The 25155-nt window shown below is 33.4% G+C and overlaps 1 protein-coding gene across 3 annotated transcripts in view; it reads right to left on the reverse strand.

Moving 5' to 3' along the window:
- The window catches only part of NOVA1 (NOVA alternative splicing regulator 1), a 154901-nt gene that overhangs the window by 4388 nt on the left and 125358 nt on the right, over positions 1-25155 (reverse strand). The window contains exon 4 of one of the 3 annotated variants that reach the window (XM_074909820.1): positions 24493-24564. The exons of the other annotated variants lie outside the window; for them this stretch is intronic. Within the exon in view, the coding sequence (XP_074765921.1) occupies positions 24493-24564 (72 nt within the window). The remainder of the gene's footprint in view (positions 1-24492; positions 24565-25155) is intronic. 3 annotated transcript variants of the gene reach the window in all.

A 25155-nucleotide genomic window follows, 5' to 3' on the forward strand; every position in this document is an offset into this window, starting at 1 on the left:
TTTTCCACTTATACAATATGTACATTAAAAATTATAACATACCATATTGTATTTTGCACTGACATGTTTTACAGCATATACGTAATTTTTAATTTTAGAATTTAATTCATGTTCATTGACATCAAAACAAAAGATGTTCTAAAGAATAAATAAAAAATTGTTAGATGCTGACTTATTCTAAAGGTAACATAAAAGTATGAAATTGAAAAAAAAAATTAGCCCACCCATATACTAAATAATCTTATAACACCACAAATATCTCAGTAACTGTATGGACTTATAAACATATTTGTGTATATATATATATACACACACACTGAAATTTTTTAATATATATTTATAGACACACTCATTTTTAAGTCAGGACAGCTCATAGTAATTTTGAAATGTAGTTCAAAGTATCTGGCAATTTTGAGGTGCCCTTTTTAAGTTTTCCTATCACAAAAATAAGGAAACCATACTTAGATATTATTTGGTATTTGGTATCTAGATACAAAATGTATTAAATAATTTCTAATGAAATTAATGTTCATATTTTGGTTAAATATATAATTTTAGGGAAGTTTGGGGTGTGTGTGTTTGTTTATTTGTTTTTAGTTTGGCTTGTTTATTAAAAAAATTAACATTAAAAAAGCGCAAAGTTGTTTAAAACCTGAGTCACCCAGGAAAACTCAATAAAACCGCAAATCTTTTATTGTATGGCACAGCTTTCACTATTACGGTTTTGTGCCACATAGTACGGAAAACATTTACCTGACTCCACTGATTTAAGACATACTAACAACTTCTTTGAGAGATTTTAACAACTGTGATCTGCCAGATCCTGCCTGGTTTCATAACTACTGTGCAAAGTTCTGAACAAATTAGGTATAGGCCCTTATACGAGTTTAAGAGAAGAACTAAGAACATAAGGTATGAAAGTACACTCTCATAACAACATATATGATGCCAGAAGAATAGTATATTTAGGGAGCATTGTATATTTATTATATATATAAAGCAAATATTTTAGAGCAACATCGCAGCACATGTAGTATCACAGCTACACATTCAGGTTGTTCAGCCCAGAGAAGAGAAGGCTCTGGGGAGACCTTAATAGCAGCCTTCCCACACTTAAAGGGGATCTACAGGAAAGCTGGGGAGGGACTCTTTACCAGGGAGTGCAGGAATAGGATGAGGGGTAATGGTTTTACACTGAAAGAGGGTAGATTTAGATTAGATACAAGGAAGAAATTCTTTCCTGTGAGGGTGGTGAGGCCCTGGCACAGGGTGCCCAGAGCAGCTGTGGCTGCCCCCTCCCTGGCAGTGCTCAAGGCCAGGCTGGACGGGGCTGTGAGCAACCTGGGCTAGGGGAAGGTGTCCCAGCCCATGGCAGGGGGGTGGAAACTAGGTGATCCTTAAGGTCCCTTCCAACCCAAACCGGTCTATGATTCTATGAACATACGAAAATCCGGCTTAGTGTAATATGGCTAGGATTACTCTAAAGGATTGATGTAGTAAAACAAGACAATGGTTTAATTCAGCCACATAATTAAGAAGGAAATGTTCTGTATGAACAAGAAAGATTTTCTCAAGAAGAAACTACTATTTCTCTTACTTGACATCACAAAATTTCATTTCTGATGTTCAAATCAACAGCTCTGGTTGTTTGATAAAATCATCTGCTAGTCAGAGGAAAGATAAAGAATGATCTCCTCCATACCCATCCACTCCCACATTGTCCAGAAATGTTTCTGTACTTAGCCATACAAACCAGAAATTACGATGCATTTCAGAAAATAAATTTTGGATTTGCTGCATTGTTTTGTTATATGTTCATCCGCTTCTGAGATAAATAAAAATACCCTTTTCTAAATCGTGAGTTTTAACTGTCAAGTCTCTTAAATTGTTTTAGTACAGGAATATACCACTAACATTCTTCCAAATACAACCCCTGCCACGGTGAATATTTAAGATATTTTCATATAGGACATCTTTTAAAAATATAGACACTAGGCACAATCTATTTTGTACTAAGATGTCACATAAAACATTAAATTCCAATCAAAATTCAGTTTTAACAGAACATAAATACATTTGTATGTATTCTGCTTAAAACATAAATAAAATCCTTCTCTTCCTGAAATGAATGGCAACATTTGCATTATTTTGAGATATTCAGTTGTAACATTCCTGTATTTGTGACAACTGATGGAAAATGTTATTTGAAAATAGAGATAAATACTTAAAAAAGGCAAAACATACTTAGAATTTTTTATTATTATTATTTAGGTCATATTAATCTTGCTACCGATGTTTAATTCTCCCTCTGTTTTTTGCATTCACTTGACTTTCCCTGGTTTATATAGTGAAGTATCAACTCTTCACAGTAAATATTGGTGTGTTATATACTAATATAGTATGAATATATTAGGCCACAGCCCTCTAGATGCCAGTATAAATGAAATAACGCGAATATATTTATTTTTTTAATCTATTGAAGTCTAAAATCCATAAGGTCACTAAGTTACAAGGTATAAAATGATACAATGACATTCTTGGTCTCAGCTCTGGTTATACAAGCAGAAATTGAAAAAGCAAAGATTATCTATTTTCTTTTGCTACCTACACCGCATCCATTTTTTTCTGAAGTACTTTAACTCCCTCTCTTTCAGGGAAATTGGACAGTGCTCCTACTTTCCTTTTACAGATAAGTTAAGAAAATTATTTGAATGCAAAATTGAGAAACCTAACTACTGCCCAAAATAAGTGCTCTGAGCTATCCAATAAAGGTATCTTTGACTATGCAGGAAGGTCAGGTTTCCAGGTTTGTGTGTACACTCCTGGCTATATTGAAATTTGTGCTGCAAAAAGGAAGAGTGAGTATCTAAAGCAATTATGAACATAAAACTTAAAATGCATATGTAATGTTTTTCAAATGCTATACGAATAAAAAAATGTGGAAGGAACTTAACCTTTTTTCATGCCAAATAGATTTTATAAAAAATAAGGATTGTAATTATGATGTCTGCTTATTCACAAAGCAAATTAATTACTTCCACAGACATCACTCTCAGCCTATTTGCGTTAGCATAAGCAAGTTCAAAATCAGGCTCAGCGAGTATACTACTTCTCCCCTGAACAGGAATTAAACTATAACAAAAATAAAAGAAACAAAGTAATTTCACGGCATATGTTTTCACTAATACATTATTACATCTTTAAAAGCCTTGACAAAGGTGCAAAATTCCAGAAACTGCTGCTTAAGGAGGGCTCAAAGTGGAGAGGAGTTTGCTTGCCACAGATCCCAATGAAGTGGGCACAGATTTGATGAAACTGCACAATACTTGAGGGATCTCAGTCATTATGTCCAGAGGATACAATTCAAATTGCTTTAATTTAGCATTAGTGGCTCATATTCATCCTTGCATGCTGCAAAATCCTAGACTCCTAAACTCTGTCAGCTAATTCCCTAATCCTTTCCATTTACTGACAACCCGCTTGCATAACCCCATGCTGCACTCACCTATCACGTCAGCATCGTCTAGAGGTCCTCTGATCTACTAAACTAGCTCAGTTTTTGGAGCTGAATAGCATCTACTGTGTGATGCCAGATGTTCGGTGATTATGCTATGCCACCTCTCATCCCCTCCCTTATGCTGCAAGGAGATAATGTGCACTGAGCAGTTATGAGTGTATATCAACACACAGAGAATATCTTCATGGGAATGAAGATCTTCTCACAGCCTTTGGAGGTGGGGGAACAGAAATCACAAACTAGCACCTTATGGGCCACTCATCTAATACAAAGTATATATCTAGCAAACGTAGTGGAAGGATGAAATGCATGCTGACTGGCTAGGTAGCAAGAATTAGCAATCAATATGGCTGCTACGACAATTAGAGTAACCATACGTGAGGCCAAAAAGTACGACTTTAAGTTTAAATTTTCACATGGTGGTATGACACATGCCAGCACTAAATTACACCAGAAAAGAAAGTCTCGCTAATTCTACCAAGCAGCATCAAAACATGGAGAAACCACACCCAACAGTTTGACAGTAGAAGCATTTAATTGCATCATCCTCTGCTTATTCTACTTTACAGAATTGTTTCTGAAGAGATTGCGCAGGGATTAATGAACGGAGCTTTTTTATCTGATATTCTTTCACAAGTTTAATTATAACTCACACCGTGAATCTTCTGTAATGGTTGTTCTTTTCTCTTTCTATTAAATCTTTCAACTACTTGTGCAATTCTATTTTATCTTCTCTTAACAGAGAAACACCTTTACAAAAAAGGCTCTATCTAATCTAACAAATTCATCCTAATCTGGCACAATTCTATATTTTAGTCTCTCTAAAGCAAATCGCTGTATTCCCTTAACACTGTATTTAAATTACTACCTACCATTTTATCTCTTTTTCTGTTTTCATTGCTTATCAAATACTTTAAACTCTTTAAAACTCCATCTGGGCTCTGGATTCTATACCTATGAAAATTTCACATTATTTTAGCTACTCGTTTGACTAAAGGCTTGGAGTTGATAAGAGGGTATTCTGAAAGCACAAGTTCCTGTAGAGAGCAGTCAATGAAGAGTAAGAGCCACCTATTATTTCTCCATGTGGCAGGGTAAACACACTCCTACAGTAGGCTTGTATTGATGTGAGTAGTCCCATGCCATTCATTCTTAAACTGAAGTGGCAGCATGATGAAAATCTGGGACAAAAATCAGGATCAACCAAAGATGTGATAGAAGTCTACTGGAATCAAGCAGAAAGACAGCTAAGTGCATCACAGGCAAGATGATGCCTGCACGCACTTAGAATTTACAGCCATGCTTCATCATATCAGGCACTCCTGGAAAGTCTCTGGCTACAAACTCAATGCCAACTGCAAGTTCAAGGCAGAACAAGCGACCAAAAGGTCATGAGTCATCCTGTGTGTACAGCAGGCAGAAACACTAGGCTGGTCTGGGCAGGTGTTCACATCGGACTCAGGTTCAGCCTCTGACAGGAGGCTTACACAGCAAATCTCTACTGACTGCACACACACACCCGCTGGGAAGTTAGTGGAATTTCTCTCAGTAATTTCAATAGCTCTGGACTGCGTTCCAAATGTACATATGGTGAAACACAAACTTACCTTTTCAGAGGTGTCATGCACTGAACAAATTCCTGGTTGCTCAGTCCATGAGTATACATTTGTTTTTTAATGAAAATACTTCGAAGGAGTAGAGACATCTTTCTAATGGTCTATTTGACATTTATTTACAAAAATAAGCAAATATTACATAAGAAGAGCAGTTCTTTGTAAATTTATCTCGATCATAATGTAAATAAACCTAGATCATAAATTAGTCTTCATCTTCACTGATTATGTTTAAACTCTGTAAATACTATTGTGATTCAAATTCTCTTTTTCTATAAAAGGATACCTAGACCTGAAATATTCTGTGAACAAGTGCAATTGGACAATAGGAATTTATAGGATTATCTGCTCTTTGTTCCTCAACATAATGCACACCTTTTTCTTCTATTCACATTTGTGTTCTTGAAATTTTCTTCTCATCACATGCAGCACATGTATTGGTAGTGTTTCCTTCATATATTTACCTGCAATTATTGCAAGATGAATGTCATTTTGCTATTTCTCTGTGTTGCTTCTTTGTGGTATTTCTGCCCTCGCAACCACTTTTAAGTCAATTTAAAGTTAAATTAATCTGTTGAAAACCATAATATTGCATGAGGTCTTTCTTAAGTTAAAAATCATACTAAATTAAAATGACAATGCAAACAGATATTCTAAAACATTTATTTGTGTCTGCCAGTACATTGCAGCAGGAGTTTGGGCCAATTCCCCCCCTACTGTTTATCACAAGTGTTGATTTTGTTCCAGTTCTCAGACCTCCTCTCAGCTGAATCTGCATTTCTCAAGGGCACTATTTCATTTTAGTCCTAAAAACTATCATGCAACAGAAACCTAATTTCAGTTTAAGTGCTCAGGAATAATTCATATCTGAAATCACAAGACTTAGAACCCTGGAACCAGGCTGGAGAAAGATTAACTAGAGGAAAGAATATGTAAGGGTTTTTTTGCACCAATTGCTACTTTTGCTTAAATCTAAACCATTTTTCAATTATTATTTTATATTAAACCTTGACTCTTTGGGGACTGAAAAAAGTACCTCTCACTTTTAGTTACTACTTAATTACGATTCTGCCCACTTTAAAGTATGAACATTAAGATTTTTCTTTCATGCTTTTAACTAAAGATGCAATTTGGAATGCAAACTTCTAACAGCAGGGAATTAGCAAATCACATTTAAACAAACAGAAAAATTATCTGGTCTGCTTTAGTTGCCATTCTGTCACCAGTGTGTGTATAGGTTCTCGTAAACAGAAAGGCTTCTTTTCTCAAAAGCAGTTTTCACTAAATGTGTGCACATGCAAATTGTGTATGGAGAGAGAATAATTATTAAAACTATGTTGGTTATACAGGTACTTGATTTTATGAGATTAGCTAGTTCTGAACAAAGTACTATTAAAAATTTACACACACACAAAAGTCTATGAGTAGTTTCATGAATATCCCTCATGAAAACATGATTCAAAAGTGTGGGAATGGAAGAACCCAAATCCTCCATGAATTCTCTATGATACATAGTTTTAATAACATAGAGAAGAAACTTAACTTTTCTAACATAAAAACAACATTCCGTAATTTATGCATTAATGTTTCATGAGTTTCAAATTACACTTGCAGAGAAGTATAATGTATTTTGAGTAGCTTCATTTATATTTTTTACTTTTTTTATAATTAAAAAAAGAAAAAATGAGCTGGTTATGCGAAAAATCATAGATTTTCACTCAATTGCAGAGTATGTGGTACACATAGAAAATTAGACATCTATACTGACTGCACCACTATTCAGATGAAACATCTTTTAAAACAGAGAGCAGAAATACCAACTGCTCTGGCCAGTGAAGTCTGAATGACACTTTCAGTGACAGTAGAATGTTAACCCTATTTCTAGCTAAATTCAAAATAGTTCTTTCTTCCCCTAAAATCTCCCTTTTTTCTTTTCCTCATCTAATTTGTTGCATGGTGCTCTGTGAATACCTGCCAACGTTCCACAGAGTCAAGGATGGGTTTCACAAAAGCATGAATATTTACAGTACTGTTGAGTATAGTAATTTGGGATGCTTCTGACTGAAAGACACCATATAATTATAACGTAATTTCATTATTGGAATTGCTGAAAAGACACTTCTCAATACAAAATAATCTACAAAAAATGTAGACAATGTACATTATTTTAAAAATAAATATGCCTCACTGATGAAATCAAGAAAACTCCCACTGTTTTGCATTAGACAGGATCTAGTTTATAAACTCATAAAACCCACTCCAGATTCCAAAGTGAATTAACCTTCCTGACAGAAACTGAGGCAAAGGTAGTGTATCCATTTTTTTACGCTTTCCCAGTCACAAGAACTGTAGATGTTACCTTGGCTCCTCATGGCTATTAACTCATTGTCCAAACCAGCACTGCACTCACTGCTTGCTTTCCTGAAAAATCTTCTGACAAAATGACCGAAGACGTAAACGACATAAATGACTAGGACATTTCTCTACTTCTTAAGAGAATCCTTAAAAGGCTGCATCCATTAATTTCACATATACTCCCCATAAACTTGTTCTGAATGATATGCTGTATTCTAACTAGAAATCTTATACTTGATGAAAAAAATTACTAGGAGAAATCCTATGGCTGAAACATACAGGAGAACTGGTAAGATGTTAATAACAAATCTTGGATGGCCTATAAGCACAGGCACAGGAACACACTTTCCATTGACTTCAAGAAGACTGAGGCTTCCACTTTTTTTTTTTTTTTATGGCTGTGGACCTGCAAGTCCAAGAGAAGCCTAAGAGTGTTCTTAAATATGCCTTTGACTGGAGTAGAAATTTTCAAGATTAATATGCAACGTCAGTATTACAGAACCTTACAGCTACTCAACAGTGACCCATTTTCAGTATAAATGTGGCCAAAATACACAATGATGTGCTTCTAAAACAAATCAATGCAGGAAATGATATGGTGTAGAATGTCACTTAAATTCAGGGGAAAGGATAGCCAACAGAAATATGCAATTACTGTCAATAACATTTTTCATTGAAGCTGACTAGAACTTAAAAAGCACAGAAAAGCTTAAAACAGGGTATTAGAAATACATTGAGATATTCATCCTCTGACATTGCTAACCAGATTATAGAATTATTTTAACAGCATACTAGACTTCACCCAAATTAATTCAGGATTTAATTCCAAATTTAAAATCAAAATCACATTTCAGTATTCCAGGTAAGAAAATCAATCTCTGAGAACTACATTTTAAAATTACTCTATCTATAAGGACTGATAGAACAAAAGGATACTAGCACTTCTAATTTGTTTTCAGATTATCTTTGCTACAGTTGATTTCTACGAGATACATGGCATATTTACTAAGCCTTCATTTGGCAGTTCAGAATGAAATCTAAGTTTTCAATTCTATACCACATGCAGAAGGCCTCTCTTTTCAGACCTGTGGAAATAAGGTGATCCAGCAGAACCATTTCAGTTCTACGGTATGAAAAATAAGATCCGTAAGGACCATTTAAAAAAGACACTTTCCTTCTTGCACAAAGCTCCTTGAGATCTTTTTATGGGAGGTCAAAAGAGGAAGATTTTGATGATCAGCAATAGGAACTTTATGGTTACTTTTATCAACAGGTTTGAGATTTTCAAAGGAAGAGGGTAAAGTGCTCAGGAGAGATGACAGTTGTTAGTCCCTTTCTTAAAATACACTGTTGATTTTCATATTTTAATATTTTTACACTTACAAATATCCACCAATTTTGTTATCACAGCTATCATATTCTGGTCATTTGAAAACTGATGTTTAAGTGAGAAGCTGTGAGGATGAAAAAAATTATAGATATTGAAAGAAAGAGGTAAAACAAACTGCAACTAGCTTTTACTTAGACTCTGGAACATCTTGTTATTCTGATCTGAGAAACAAGGCAGACTCCCAGAATATAAAATGTACAGAAACAATATAGTAAAGATCAGAAGGGTATGTAAATGAACATAAAAGTATCAAATTTCTATTTTAAAAGAACTATGACAACGTAAATCACCCTTCAACATTTACTCAATAGTTGTCATGTAGAAATACAGCAATTCTTTAGTCATTTTCTGCATTAGATATGGTGATAAACTTTGCTAAACAAACTTTGATTTTGACTGATGGCTGATAGTAAACTTTTAGATTTTAATAACTTCAGTTCATCACAGCTACTAAAAGATTTTAGAACCATGCACCAGTTGTTTCTTCTGATCCTTGCTTGGACTTTGTACATATAAGGATAAAATATTATTTCTAAGATTTAGCAGTAGGTATAAGTGTGTGTGTGTGTGTGTATAAGTATATAGCCATTCATCAGTTTTTTCTCTAGTAATAACTACAAGATTCTACACTTTCATGGGGGTTTTTTAGCATTGAAGAGCTCCATCAATTCAACTTTTAACATCACATTTATTTCTTTGCGAGAGAGGACACTTGTAGGAATTTACTAAGTAAGGCTGTTTTGAGAGTAACTGCTTAGAAATTGTGAAATGGAATCCTGTATACTAGGAAGACAGTCTCTGTGATAAAAAGTGCAGCCCAAGATGGGATGGATGGATGGATGGATGGATGGATGGATGGATGGATGAAGGAGGAAGATAATTAGTGAGAAACAGATTAGAGACACAAGTGAATATACTCTAGCTGCAATATACCACACCACCACTGCTGGAAAACACATTGCAAAGGTTCAGCTAGTCAATGCTGTTAAAATACCAAACAAGAGTTTGACATCACTGACAACCTCATTCTCATCAGTATTTTACTAGAGACCACATTAGATCTACTTGTCGTTTAGAAAAAGGAGGATTTTATACTATTTTTGTGCTTAAAACTTCTATTATTTATCAAGCATTTCAATTTCAGCCCTGCACAATAGAAAAACCCTACATAATTACGCTTGTACATCCTTCAGCATTTATCTAATTTCACTTTTCCTTCACTATACTCAGATAATACAAATATTCTTTTAACTATTACATACAGAGGATATTATTATTTCTATATTACTATCTATAATATCGTAGGTATAAATTTAGAAACAGATGACTCATGAAACCATCCGCACTTCTACTGACGATCACTGGTCAGTGGAAGGACTTGATCTCTCAGTACATGAAGTGGCTCAGTGGCAGGGAAAATTATTACTGCTATAGTGTTTGACATTTAGAACTGGATTTTCAATTAAGCAGGACTTTTTTCTAAAAGAACTGAACTTATGGACAGAAGGAGACACCTAGCAATGGAAAAAATGTAGACTCCTCAGGACTCTAGAAATATTATTTTCAGTGAAACAGGAAATTAACAATAATTTTTTAAAAATGCATACTTAAAGTTAAGACTCCTAGATGCGTATGAAGAAATCTTAATCCAAAAAGCATGCTTGCATGTTCAGTAAATCCAATAGCTAAACCATTTATTTATAGGATTTATGAAGTCCTAAATTCAAGGACTTATTTAAGAAACTCCGAGTGATGGTATTCTCTGCCAATTTTGAATTACAGTTGTTTGCACATGTCCTTTTTCTTGAATGTCTTCCTAATAATCTTTCAATGAAGAATTTGTGAATCACTGATCAGAGATATAATTATTCTGTGTAAAAACTTACTGCTTCTCATCATAGTCCATTATGTAAGCTACACTAACATGAAAAAGAAGAGCGGAAGGTACCTTGTCAGGTCTAGGCATTAAACTGTAATGACAAAATGTTTTCCTGAGAGCAATATAAATACAAATTTTCTCATGAGTTCTTCACTTGATTTAGTAAACATCAGTTTTCTTTCAGACATAAACTCATAATAAGGTGGTAGAGCCAAACAGTTTTTAAAAGGAGGAAGATTTTAAACACTAACATCTAGCTGGGCACACAATTTAAATAAATAAATAAATAAAAGATAAAAAGAAAGGAAAGTCCTTCTTACCATTCCCACTGACATAATATTTGATGCAAAATCTTACTTCATGTAAATACATGAAGTAAATCCTGAATCACCTGAATTTATCACTACTATATATAGTTTTATATATATATGCACACTTCTGCACTATACATATGCCCTTCTATATACGACTCTGTAATACCTGATCAATTTTAATGAGAAATAGTCCTATTGCATTTTGTATCTAGCTAACAGCTCTAGCCCAGTTAGAGTACAGAAGCTACTTATTCAGCAGGGCCTCTTTAAATTGTTTGTTTGTAATTCAGCTAATTCTAAAAACACTAAGGAAAAACAAACCCAATGAGTCCATATAGAACACATGCACATATTCCTGCTCTATACAGACACAATGAATGGAGCCATCCCTTCCCCCCAAGCCTGTCAAGTCTTAACATCTCACAGCTGCAATCATGTCAGATGTGAGTGTCCTTATGCACAAAAACAAATGAAAGCTCTCCACATTACAAGATCATGGAATAAAAAATTCTGTTACAGAATTATTTCAAGGGATTCTCCATCCTTTCTTTTCAACCAAATTTCTGCTCTTAACAATATTAGGTAATTTAAATAATATATCTTTTAACTGAGAGATAGCTTTTATATTCAGTCTCTATTTAGTTACACATAGAGAGATAAGGAAAGATAGAACAGGGCTCTTTTAATTGTGTATCTTCACCTAACCTGGCACCAATTTTGCGTATGCTCTTTACTCACAGATCACAAATTTGTAAGGTAAAATGAAAGATAAAGCTTATAATATCATCAACCAAAATGCGTAAAGTAAACATGGTGGAATGATAAATTACTTGCTACATTTGTAACTGTAATGAACATGGCAAATAGCAAATAAAGATGATAGAAGATGAATGGACTGTGTCCAAATGAACACCTTTGAGTTTTCATGGTTATAAAACAAAATAATAATATACCCTACCATTGCCTTCTACATTATTTGCAATTAAAATGCCAGGGTAATTATACATTTCTCAGAAAAAGGAGGAAGCGGAAACACATGTGAAATAAAATCCTTGTGGTAACCCCATTAGTGTCTCAGCTCAGTGAACACAAGACCAGTGAAAATAAGATCATGTTCTGACCTACAGACTGTTCTGTATAGCTTCATAGTGTTTTTCACTATAAGAATGGTGAAAAATGGAAAGAAATTTGGCTTATGAAAAATGCATCCAGTCTAACTAGATGAACTATCTAGTTTAATGGTATCAAGGGCTATGGCTGTGCCCCGGTTTTGCAAAAGATGACCAGCAGCAGAGGTTTGATCCCTTCTGTATTGACTGTTGCTTAAAAATTAAAAAAGACTTTTGTATAGCAAGAAACCTACTCAATGAAAATCTCAGGGAGTTTCCCTCATAGATGTCATTTGAGAATTCTTTTCAAATGAGAAAGGACATAAAGGACAGTTAAAGATTGTTTTATATAACCCTATCTCTTTAGGTCATAAAAAGTAGTAATTACTAGAAATTTTTATTAGAAAAAGAATGTAGTTTCACTAATGGCTGGATGTCTTCAAACTTAATAAGCACTACTACTGGACTCCATAGCCCTCTAATGCTAATAGAGACTTCTGACAAGCCAATTCAAAACCTTCCTCTCCAAGTCTGACATTACATCTCTGACAAGGATCAGAGAACAGAACAAGGTAATATCAAGCTACTGGTCTCAGCAAATATATCAATAACTACAACTAAAATAACTGGCTGGCTGAGAACTTAACATTCACCCAATCAATTTATACATATGTATTTTATATGTATATCTCCTTTCTGGTTTAGCCTTTTGTAAACTTGTAGTTACACATTTTTAACCAAGATATCCACAAGGGAATATACTACTTCTTGATACAAGGGAATATCTACTTCTTGAAGAGAAAGAGAAAACAACACTGGAGTAAGTGAAGGCAATGACAGAAATTAGCAATTATTTGAGTAAACAGAAACAAAGTATTTGAATAAACAAAGTATTGATAGATGCTAACACAGGCCATTATGAAAGTCAACCTAGCTTATCAAAAAAAGCTATAATTATGAAGGTACAATTGCATCCTCCTTGTTAGGTGTGAAGATCCTGGATGTAGATAATACCAAATTTAATTCAGTGGGGAAAATTGTATATATTTATTATGAAATCACATTATTTTCAAATCATATTGCCTCCATACATCTATACTCTGGGTTACATTACTCATACAATGGGAATCTGTGGAACCAAATTTTATTAAGGAAAACTATCTGTAAATAATACAGATATCTTGCAAATATTAAGAATTTTGGCTAGATAATCACCTGACAAACGTTCACATGGAAGAAAATGACTCCTTATGCAAACTAAGGCTGTGGGGCACAAATATTATATATGGGTGTATTTACACATACACATCACACATTTTTATACTTACATTACATATGTGTAATTCTGTGTGAGCATTAAATTGGAAAAACACCTTTCAAAGTATAAATTTGGAGTCAGCACTCTCATAAACTGGATTTAGATCTCTCTTTTTCATGATACACTGAGAAAGAATTTGCATCTAACTTTTGCCTTGATCTCAACTCCTATGCACACTATATACTTATTCCTTCATGCCCCAGATTACAATTTATTTTTGAAAGAAAAGATACTAACAAATACAAATGACAATATGAAAGAGCTGTCTCAAGTTTAGATAAAGGTGAGGAAATCAACAGATTTAGTAACCACTTTTACTTTCATTGACATTTTCTCCTTTTTTAATTTAACAAATGCTTACTGTGAACCTTGTTACAGTAAAGACTTTTAGACAGCTCAATAAATGAATTATAAATTATTAAAATCTTGGAAAGTTTACATAAAACTGTACACAATCTGAATTATAGCTTTTATTAACATTATTATGTAATATTATTGCTAACATTACTATTTCAGCAGTAAAAATAAGTGATATTTCAAATATAAACATTCTTTTATCAATTTTGAAATGACAAAAAGGTCTTGCTGATGTTAAAAAGTGCTAATTTTGCTGAGCCTTCTGACATTCAAACTGACAAGTTTAAACTCTTTTATTTTACTTTTACTGATTTATTTTTCTTACCATCAAAATAAAATTCAGATAGGTCAAAAAGAAAGGCTTTCTGTATTAGTAGTGTAAATAGCAGGACAATTAATAGTATAATAAAAATGTTGTATTTCACAAGCCATGCATTCAGTTTACTTCTTGTCATTACCATGTTATATTTAAGTAATTCCATCTTGGTCTGAATAACAAGTACTGAACAGTACCGAAGCCATGGAATGTAACTACATTAAATATATGCTGTAATAATAACATGCGTAGTTAAGGCATAATACAGCTCATGTTTTGTAACTAGACTCCTTAATAAAATAGTAACAATAGCAGAAAGGTATCTTTATATTAAAAATATTTTAATAATAAAACTTACATGAATTATTTGCATTAGTAACTTCTAAATTAAATTCTTAATTCAGATTTCAAAACATAACTTTCATCCAAAAATTGTAAACTCCTTTTTTTATTATCTTCATTCACAGGTATTCCTATTAATGTAGGTGAAGAAAACCCTCAGTGTATACATACACATTGTGTACAGCCAATCAGTCTTTACTGTAAATGTTGAAGTGTAGTATTAATGATCTAATTACTTTTGACATAAATAAAGTAGAAATTTATATAAACCAGCCTCTTAAATGCTCAAATATAGGTGAAATATAACCTGTGAAAAGTCTTTAACAAACAGGTATCTGTTATTTTCTTCTGTTTCTAAAACTTAATTGATAATACTGGTTCTAGACAATATTTTGTTATTTTACTAAACGTTTTAAATACATTATGATCCATAAACTGCAAATATCTGCTTATCTTTTGACTAGTTTTCTTTTTTCTGCATCACTTAATTATATAAGAACACCGGTCTGCAGAGTATCTGGAGGAATTGTATTTTGCTTTAGTACTTGTTACTGAAGAACATAATTAATCACAGTTTAATCTATTTCATAAACCAGTTTCATTCCATAAAGCAGTAACACTTTAAAAGAGCTTACATGGAGACTGCATTTCAGTATCTCATGGGTAGGGGGCAGCTGTTAATTTATCATCACAATTATTACAATTACTATTAAGAGAATAAAGTGTATCAAAATATTCTCACTACATTTATGTTCTGGTTAAGTGAACATGAAAAATAACTATAAAAAACTGAGAGGCATGGAGATCACATCAGGTGAAAGAAACATGAAAGAAGAATTTACACTGCAGTAGAACTGCCAAACTACAGGCTTTCAGAAACTTTAAAGAAATAGAAATATAAAACATACTTTTCTAACCCTATCCAAATCACTAGTGCCAAGTTCAACTGAATGAACAATTTGTCGTGCAGAAGTTTATTATTGCTGAATAATGTGAGAAAGACTCTGATCTCAAAGGCTACAATTGCTGAGGTGCCAATGAGAATACCTGGGGAAAACAGAAGGCCAAACAGTCAACAGTTACTCTGTACCCCCAGACAAATACTCTTCAAGGCTACAGACTGCAAAGACTGAAATGTAAATCACAAGGAGGTAACAGAATAGTGGACTTGGCCCCTGGGCATTTCTAAGGATGCTTATTAGAGTCTATGGTTGCATCCTCCCACTGTCCACTGTTTGCAAACTATGCCTCTGAATAACTGTTATTACTTGTAGAAAGTAATTTATTTTCAGAAGTTAAAAAACAACAACCAAAACAAAAACGAAACCCAAAACCAACAAGTGTGAAAATAACTACAGGAACAAAACTAGGGCAAAACACTGTTTCTGAAGAAAATGCAGTTACATATTGGTTTGACTGGAGGGTAAAGTTACTGACTGACTACTTCAAGTCTGGGACGCCGTGCTCCAGGAAAAGATCTCTACAGATGACCTTATCTCTTGAAGAGGAAAAACCTCCTACCTTTTATTCCCTGTAGTTCAGTAAGTCAATCAGCTTCTTCTTATGCTTTGCATACAAAGAACACTCCTTTTTCACTCAAATCAGGCAGACACCTACTTTAATTGGTGGGTTTGTCTCACTTTTATCTATGACTTCTCACTATGATGAATTCTCAAAGCATGCAAAAGGCAGGCAACGCATCTAGCATACAGCAGTAAAGTGCGCTGTGTTGCTGTACTATTCCTACAAACAGCTTGTGAAAGTGATAATGTTTCAGATGACACAAAGAAAATATTAACTAACATATGCTCAAAGCAGGATATTCTAGGTCTAGACCTAACCATGTCTCACTCGACTTACCTCTGACATGTCAGAAAATTGCCTCTTCTACCTTATAGGTAGAACAGGATCTGTCCTGGTGTGACAGTAAACTCTGTAACCTCAGTGTTTCTCTCCACATTCTCATACATGTCTTGATTATATAAGTTCTGAACACTCTAAAAGCTGCTAAATTAAATTCTGAATAGTAAAAACCTTAGACTCTAACCTTCGTGTGACTGATACAGTATGCAGCAGGAAAAAAAAAGCAATAAAGTAATCCAGATTCACATTCTGGAAATTGCTCTGACGCTGTTTTCTCTGGGTTGTTCAAACAAAAAGAGCACACTAAGTGACTTTTTGGCTGTATACCTTAGAATATGGTTGGCTTTTTCTCCCAATACTACTTCTGAAGAAAGTATGTCACACCAAACATGAGCATTAAGGACTTGAACTCAAATTTGTTAGACAACAGAGTTAAATGCTGCCAGCTTTCACTCTAGCTTACATGGGATGGAATTTGAACATGGAAATACCTGGCACTTTCAATATGCTATTTATTTTCATTTTGCATTGATAAAAGAAGTATGATTAAAACAGCTGGAACAATGAAAATGATAAAATTAAACAGCCCTTTGCACAGGACATGTGAAGACCTTTACCATATTTTGACTAAGAGAATAATGTGTATTCTCCAGCTTTTATGGATGTAGTGATCCTTTTTCATAAGCAGACAGGACCTTTTCTTAGTACAAGGACATGGACAAATGCCAAAACCTACATATCATATCTACAAATATCCTTAAATGAAAGAACAAGATCTTCAATTACAGTGCAACATTTTTCCTTTAACTCCTGAACAACCTGAATAAGATATCCATGAGAGTCTAAAGCCATTCAATCCAAAAAGCATTTATCTTTTTACATGTTTACTCCAAAATATTTTAGTGAATAAACCCACAAATCATAAGTGTACAGGAAAGTGTAATGATAACTTTTCTGCCAAATCTCAGCATATTTACAGAAGTAACATTGATTTAAAAATAAAATAATGAGATCAAAAGCAGGTTTCATTAAACTCACTACAGTAAAATTTGTTTCCTAAACCACTTAGTATGTTTCCAAAATTCTATTTTTATTCACTTTCTTTAACAATTTTTAAAACTAATGACTCAACAAAGGATTAAAACCAATTATATGCTAAGTGTTCATAAATGCGTAACAGGGGTGACCATGTAATATCTTGTTAAAAGCTTTTTTCTTACAAGAAAAAAAGAAATTAGTTTGTCCCATTGTTTTCTCATATTTTTTCAAACTTACTTTTATATGCATCTATGGGGGAAAAAACAAAAAAAATTTCTAACCACCAGGTAAGAGTCCAAAACATGACAAGAAATTGATTTAAGACATTTATCTATTTTAACAGAAAAGGGATACTAATGCTGTCTATTACACTGAGGAAGTGTATCTTTTTGAAGAGGGGATGAAATAAGAAGCTAAGTGATTCTCATTCTTTTCAAGCATAAAATAAAATCAAGCTACACAAACATGAAATCACATTTTTACTTACAAGACTGCAACAGGCAGATCATTCATGACACCCTATGAATGATATGCCACTAGTACTCAGAGACTGTGTCTCATGAATGCTCCTGACAACATTTCCCCTACCTTTAAGAAAGGAACAATAAACAGTGAACCCTAAAATTTGCTGTGTGGTAGGACAGAAGAAAGGAAACAAGTAAATCAGTATAAAGGAATATGAATACAAATGATTACCTACATCGTTGTCCAAAAGGGAAAACTGAAGCATACAATAAGAAAGTGTAAAAACCCCACTGATTTGCATATAAGATTTTTTTAAATTGTTATTTAAAAATCTTTATAGTATCTAAAAAATTTATATTTTAAGGAAACAATGCAAACATAAGTGAGGAGCATACTGCAAAATACTGGGAAAAAGTAGTCAAAGAACAAGAGAAATATAATAAAAGTAATGTATTAACCTGAGAACCAGAAAAAAATGTCTACAGTTGGGCCACAGAGTAAGGGTTAATTCTGCTTAGAGTTTAGCCATGAAATGAAGCATTTCAGCTGAAGAGCAGGCAGGATAGGTTACATCTGAAGCACTGGAACCTCTAGTGGAGTCCTCTCACTTGAACAGGGGAATAATTCTCCCTATCCTGTTCTAGATATGTTATCTTGAGGATTCCTTATTATGTGCTGTCCACAGTGAGTCACAGGCAACTTGTAAACTAAAAAGGAACTCTGTCTTCTTATTAAACTGGAACTAAAAGAAATAGGAATTTATAATCGATAAAATTGTCTACAAATATAAAAATGCTTTTCTCATACTAGAAAGAAAAGTGTTTTTCTAACCAACGTTGGCACATTCATTCAACCTTGTTACAATGCACAATGTTCAAAATTATTACTGTGTGAGTCTATGACAGCAATAGCAAGACCTAAACAGAAAAGAACTCTGACTGTGAAGCTGAAGAACTATTAAAACTGAAGATGAAAGTACTCACTGAGACTAAACCAAAAAGATATGCTACATTGGGAAATTATGTAAAGAATTTTTCTGTAGGCGGTGAAAGTATACCATAAGTTTGGGGGCCTTCCAGAAACAGTCAGCAAAATGCAGGGCCTAGTTCTTCAAGTCTATTCCCCTAAACAGCATGATGAGGTTCTTACAGTTATCATACAGTTCTGAACACCAGTGCCACACCAAAACTGATTTCCTTCTCATAAATAAAAAATGGTGTGATGCCATAATTAGAAGAATGTATTTGTTTAATATATTAATAATATATAATATTTGTGGTCTCCACATATTTACAATTTAGAATCTGGTGTACTATATTCTTTAGTGATGAGTTGATATGAAATATTGTCTATTAGATGTAGTCTCTTTCAAACAGCATATTAGTATTGTGCACAGAACCCAGATAGACCTTCTGGGTGTAAGTAAAATGTTTGTATTTATCAATGACCAATATGACAGGTTGAAAAAAGGTCAAACTGTTATCTCACAGAGAACTACTATGATAAATATTCTGAAAACCCAAAGTAATAACAGTTTTTTAATTCTACAGCACCTTTTATCAGAATGCTAAGTATCATTATACTGACTTTGCTTTTAAATATACAGTACTGAGATTTGAAAAGATCAATTGATACATCCGGCATCAATCTGTGACAATCTGTGACCCAAAAAGAAAACAGATTTTTCTCAAAACCACTGTAAGAAATTACATTAAAATTAGGGAATTAAAATTAGATGAATACTGCATTTAAAATATCAGAGACAGGATATCTTAAATAACCCTCACTTCAAATTGTCAAAGGCAAATATAGTATCTCAACGGACTACAACAGCTATCTAGTATTCTGGGATCATCATTAAAATTTACTACTTGTACTTTAAGATTAATCTACTGATAAAAACTTTATCATTTGAAGTTGGATATTATACATATTTTAAAATTCCATGTCCTAATGATAATAGAAGACTAAAACAAAGCTTCTTTTCCTATTTCTTGTTCCACCTCCCACAACAAAATATATATTTAATGTAAGTGATGAGTTCATCAACCCTTTAAAAGCTTGTCCGTATGCTTTACAGCCAGCCTCTGTTTTCAGATTCTACCTCTCTAACAGGAATGAAAAGATTATACTTCTGCAAGTCATTTTATAGGCAGGAATAGGACTATTCTTTAAAGTCAGAAAGAGGGAGACCACCTACAACAATCATTACAATTTAAATACCAATTAATCTCCCAATCTCTAGTTATATGTGTACTATTATATCCCATTGCAATCTACAGAATTTGCATAAAATAGATAATGTAAGCAAAAAGTACAAATTCCTAATACCAAGATTCAAACAACCACATGCTTGTGCTGTACCTGCTGGGTACAGGCAGTAGCAAGAAAACTGACTCAGTCCCATCATGTAAAAAGGTTGAAAAGTATTATTTATTAGAAATATTGCAGCAACGAGATGATGTAGATATGCTCCAAAAAACTGTAAACCTGGAGGACTGCATGAACAAATCCTACACCTATCTGCACTCCACAAAATTTATATTACACTATACTACATGATGAAACAAGAGCTTCAGGTGGAACAACAAAGAAGCAAAGTAGAATGTATAACTGTAAAAAATGCAAATGCCACAGGAAAAAATGATGCATTAAAAAAGTAAAAATAAATGAAGGTTTATACATGGCACAAAACTTGTAATGATAAATTTTATTGCATTACTGAGCTTAAGCCTATCTGAATTACTACCCATCACTCTCCTGACACATTTTTAAGTGGGAATGTGTGTTGTGGCCTTTTATTCTCTTACAGCCAGTAGTAAAGGTCAGCAGTGGTATCAATCTTGTGGAAAAAGGGAGGATCGGAGAAGGAAACATGCAAGGGTTGGCAACTGCATTTACAGGTGTACAAATAGACTGAGGAGAATTACAAAGCTTAGGTTTATATCACTCATGTTTCTCCCTCTAAAATAATAATAACATCAATAAATCAAGCAGATAAGAAAAAATCTTGTAAACAAAAGAAAATATGTAAACAGTTTATAGAAGTATTTGTCTAACGTCACTTAACTGTTAAAATAAGTATTAAAACTCACACCTTTACAATGTGCTACAGAAGAAAAGCAGGCATGTTTTATATGATATTTATGGTGTTATTCATCACTTTTGAGATTAAATTCCCACTTGGAGTGTACCGTGGAAAAGTAAAATTGATTTCTACCTTCTGGTAAATAAAAGTAAAGCTTTATTCTGCCAGCTCCAGGGGCGTCAGCAGAACAGTTTCACCACTGTAGCTAACTGTCCGTGTTCTGACAAAGTTCATGAGAGGGTAACACAGAAGCTCTCAGTTTAAAGGTACAGAAAGATTGAGTTCTTTTCAGTGACAGGCAGACAGGAGGGTTAAAAAAAAAAGTTATTTGAAATGTCCCTAATTCTATTTCCTCTTTGGTTCTTTCTTCCTTGGGAAGTTTGCAATGCATGAATTTTTAATGTGAACAAAAGCCCAAGGAAGTTCTACTGAAAAAATAAACAAGACCTTTATAACAGTAATATTGACAGATGTATATCTTCCTAGAACAAAGAACTAAAGAAAAAAACAGTTCAACACAGAGGTTTCTGTTGCATATGGGCAATTCGGTATAACACAACACATGACAGTTCTGAAGAAACTGTTTTCTTTCAGTATATAAGACATTTTAGAGACTATCTTCCTGAGAATCATAAAATGAGTAGTTTCATGAGCAGTGGATTTTTCAAAAAACAATTCAACAAAAGCCAAAATTGAATACAAAGGCATTATGATCTCATCTGAATGGAGGCAAAGTGAGTCTTTAAAAGGAAGACATAATACAAGCCAAATTTCCTGCCCAGCTTCCTCTGACCTCTGTTGGCAGAGCTATTTTCCTGTTGCAGTAAAAAGCATGCCTAGAAATTGTTCTTCCCACTATGCAAGCTCTGTCAGGAGAATACAACTGACATGCTCGTATAGCAGGAAGGATCACATCAGGTATGCTCATTAATACACATCCTTGACAGTTCTCTAATTGCAATGATTTATGTGGAGTCCTCCAACCCAGTTTAAAAATCTACTCCAACAGCAACCCAGCATTGCTTAAACCTGGCTTAATCACCTTACTAATCTTTAATATAAAACACTGTCTTGTCATAGTTAAAATATTATAGAAAATTAAATTATCTTAAGCCTGATATGCTACTATATCCACCCAAGAATGTGTACTGTGAATTTATCTTACACCTTAACACTGAATTTTCTGACTTTCCTGTTATTCTAGTATCTTGTGAGAAAACCCATACCTGAATGGTTCTTTTCTATTGAGAATCATCTTACACAGCCATATATCAAAACAAACATTCATTGTTGTTCTCTAATACTCTCCGATTGGGTACTTACACGGGTACTGACAGGTTTGAGATTACTGTGTTGGAACCTATTTTCGTGTGACAGCCGCAGTGCAGATACTTGTCGATACACTGGTGCTGAATGCTAATCGCTACTACAGTCTGGGAACAATTGCCAGTTACGTCACTTATCACTAGAATGAACAAAAAGGCCTTAACTGCTTTATTTGCTTTGTGCTCCCTGATGGAATGGCTAGAAACCACTAGGAAATACTAGGGGGCTTAAAATAATTACAAACCAGTAGGAATGTCAAGGTCTAATGATAAAAGCAGTTCCAAAAGTCACCGAACAAAGTCATTACTGTTCATATATATAATTTTAATGCTGTTCAAAAGAGATCTTGATTATTTATATGAAATCTGAATTGAGCACAGGTTATGAATAAAATGCATTAAAAGATGTAATGTGGGATATAGGCAAGACACAAAGCATACATTTCCCTCAGTTTATATATTCAGCTATATCACTTGACAATATTCTCATAGAACAACTTCCTATAAAACCAGTATTTTCAGCTCTTAAAAAGTAATTTAAAGTTTATACACTAAACTATAATTTTGATAATTCAAAATTCATAGAACAGATGCAAAGTAGTCCTTTTTTGATGCTAACTAAACAGCATGCTCAAATAGTATTTCCTGTAAATGAAAGCACCTCTTCCTTTTTCTACAAATAATGATCATCAGTGTATACTCATAATTCAAAAGAAAAAAAAAAAAGTGGGAAAGAAGACACAGGAAAGGAGTAAGAACACTTTTTAAAAAGATCTGTGTACTCAACATTTTAAAAAAATTCTAATTACAATACGGAAAATACTAAAATTAAGAGAGAATAAAGGCTGAACAGAGTGTTCATAAAATATCCCTAGCTGTTGGCCAAGATTTTATCTTTGTCATTTAATGAAGATGAAGCCAAATAACTGTTGCTGGAATGGAAGCAGGCTGATGAAGGTGGCTTTCAAATTGAAGTGAGGGATATCGCAATTTATATTTTTCTTAGTAGTTCTTCTATCTGTACAATTTCTCCCTAAATTTCATTACTTTCTGTATTAAACATCCCTTTCAACAGATAGTCATGTGCTGATCAAAGATATATTGCTTTAATATGTTTGTGTTCTGTTGTATGTTAAATTGTTTGTTCATACAGCCAGCAAGTTCTAAGCAGTTCACAAAATATCAAAGGATCAGTAATTAATAATAATGTTAACTTCCAGGGAAAATTAGCTTCTTGTGAATAAACCCACTTTTCTAGTATTTGAACTAATTTGTGCAAGATTTGATAGAAGCATTCTGCTAACTTAAATAAACAGATTTTGTGTTAAAAACTTAGCAAATACTGAATACTTACATTATTTGAACACAAAGTACATTAAATTTAACAGTACATTAAAAAAATAAGGTATTTATTAAGCATAAATCAGTTCTAAAGAGCATGGTATGAAGTAACGTTAACAATTTTCATAGGGGAGGCAAAAAGATACACAGTATGATGATTTGTGGACATAATGAATATTTTTTTCCACTTAGAGAAATACACGAGTGTAATTAAAAACTGCTAAAAGCACAATTTATGCATTTAAAAATAAGACATGAATTAAACTTAGATTTGTTTAGTATGCTTTTAGAGAGACTTTACTTCATTCGTCATCAGTAAATTTTCATTTCAAATCTATTTTTTATTACATACACTACTTAAATAATGTCCCTATGTTACTGTCCACAAACATATTTCAAAATTCTTAAATTAAATAAACAAAGAAGTCTGTTTGCCATTCCTAGGTTGATATCCAGCTAATTAAGCATGGTTTTAGGGGTTACTCCATTATAATTTATGAATGATCCAGGAAGTAAATCCGTGTGTGCATATATACATAAACATACATATACCAATAGTTATTTCGTCTACAGACACATCAGCCTGTATCCTTGGTATTTATTAATCAAATTTTTAAAAAGACTATTTCACAGGATACGTTGCTTTCATCAGAGATTTAAAAAAGACAACAAAACAAATTAAAAGAAGAAAAACGCTTTCCATTCAATTTACCAATTTCTAACAAGAGTTAGATTATCTATGGTTATGGGTGTATATATGTGAATGAACGAATAAATCCTTAACCCACCATATCTTTTTTTCTCCAGTTTGCAAGCTGTCACCCGTGAAAAGTATGGTGTAGATGGTAGGATGATACTGTACCTGATTGGCTCTGGAGGTGGTCATGGGATCAGATGGAGAGGACTTGGTGGTAGTTGGGGAAGATGGCAATGTCTGGGAACAAAGCAGTTCAGGAGCAAATCAACCTTTACAAGCCTTAGACTGAACAGTTAAAAAAATAAATAAACCAACAAAAGTAACATAACTAGAAAATTAAAATAAATAAAAAATGCCTAAGACAAAAATCTTTCTCCTACTCATTGGAACTTAATGGAATTTAAAGTCAATTGGATAAATAATGCATGTAAATATGCATGCTTATGCATGTAAAAACAAATTCATGACTTGAAATCAAGATGGTGAACTCACATAAATACTCAAAAATATGCTGACCACATGAGGAATATATTCTTTCCTCTCTCCTCCTCTTGGGGAAAATGAAGACTATAGTAAACAAAAATTCCAGCAAGTTCAATGAGCACACTAGAAACAGTTATCAGTCTACAAACAAACAGGGCCAACGTCTGAAAGAAGTTAGAGACATTTACTTTGGCACCTTATAATGCACCATTCTATAACACGGACTATAGCCAGCAAACTGTGTTCCATATCTTACAATTACAGCGAAACTACTGAGTTTTTAGTAATATACTAACTGTTAAAATATTCATTGATATTTTTTAATCAAGAGGCAGGTGAAAAAAT

The sequence above is a fragment of the Athene noctua genome, chromosome 6 (genome assembly GCF_965140245.1).
Source record: "Athene noctua chromosome 6, bAthNoc1.hap1.1, whole genome shotgun sequence".
Taxonomy (NCBI): Eukaryota; Metazoa; Chordata; class Aves; order Strigiformes; family Strigidae; genus Athene; species Athene noctua.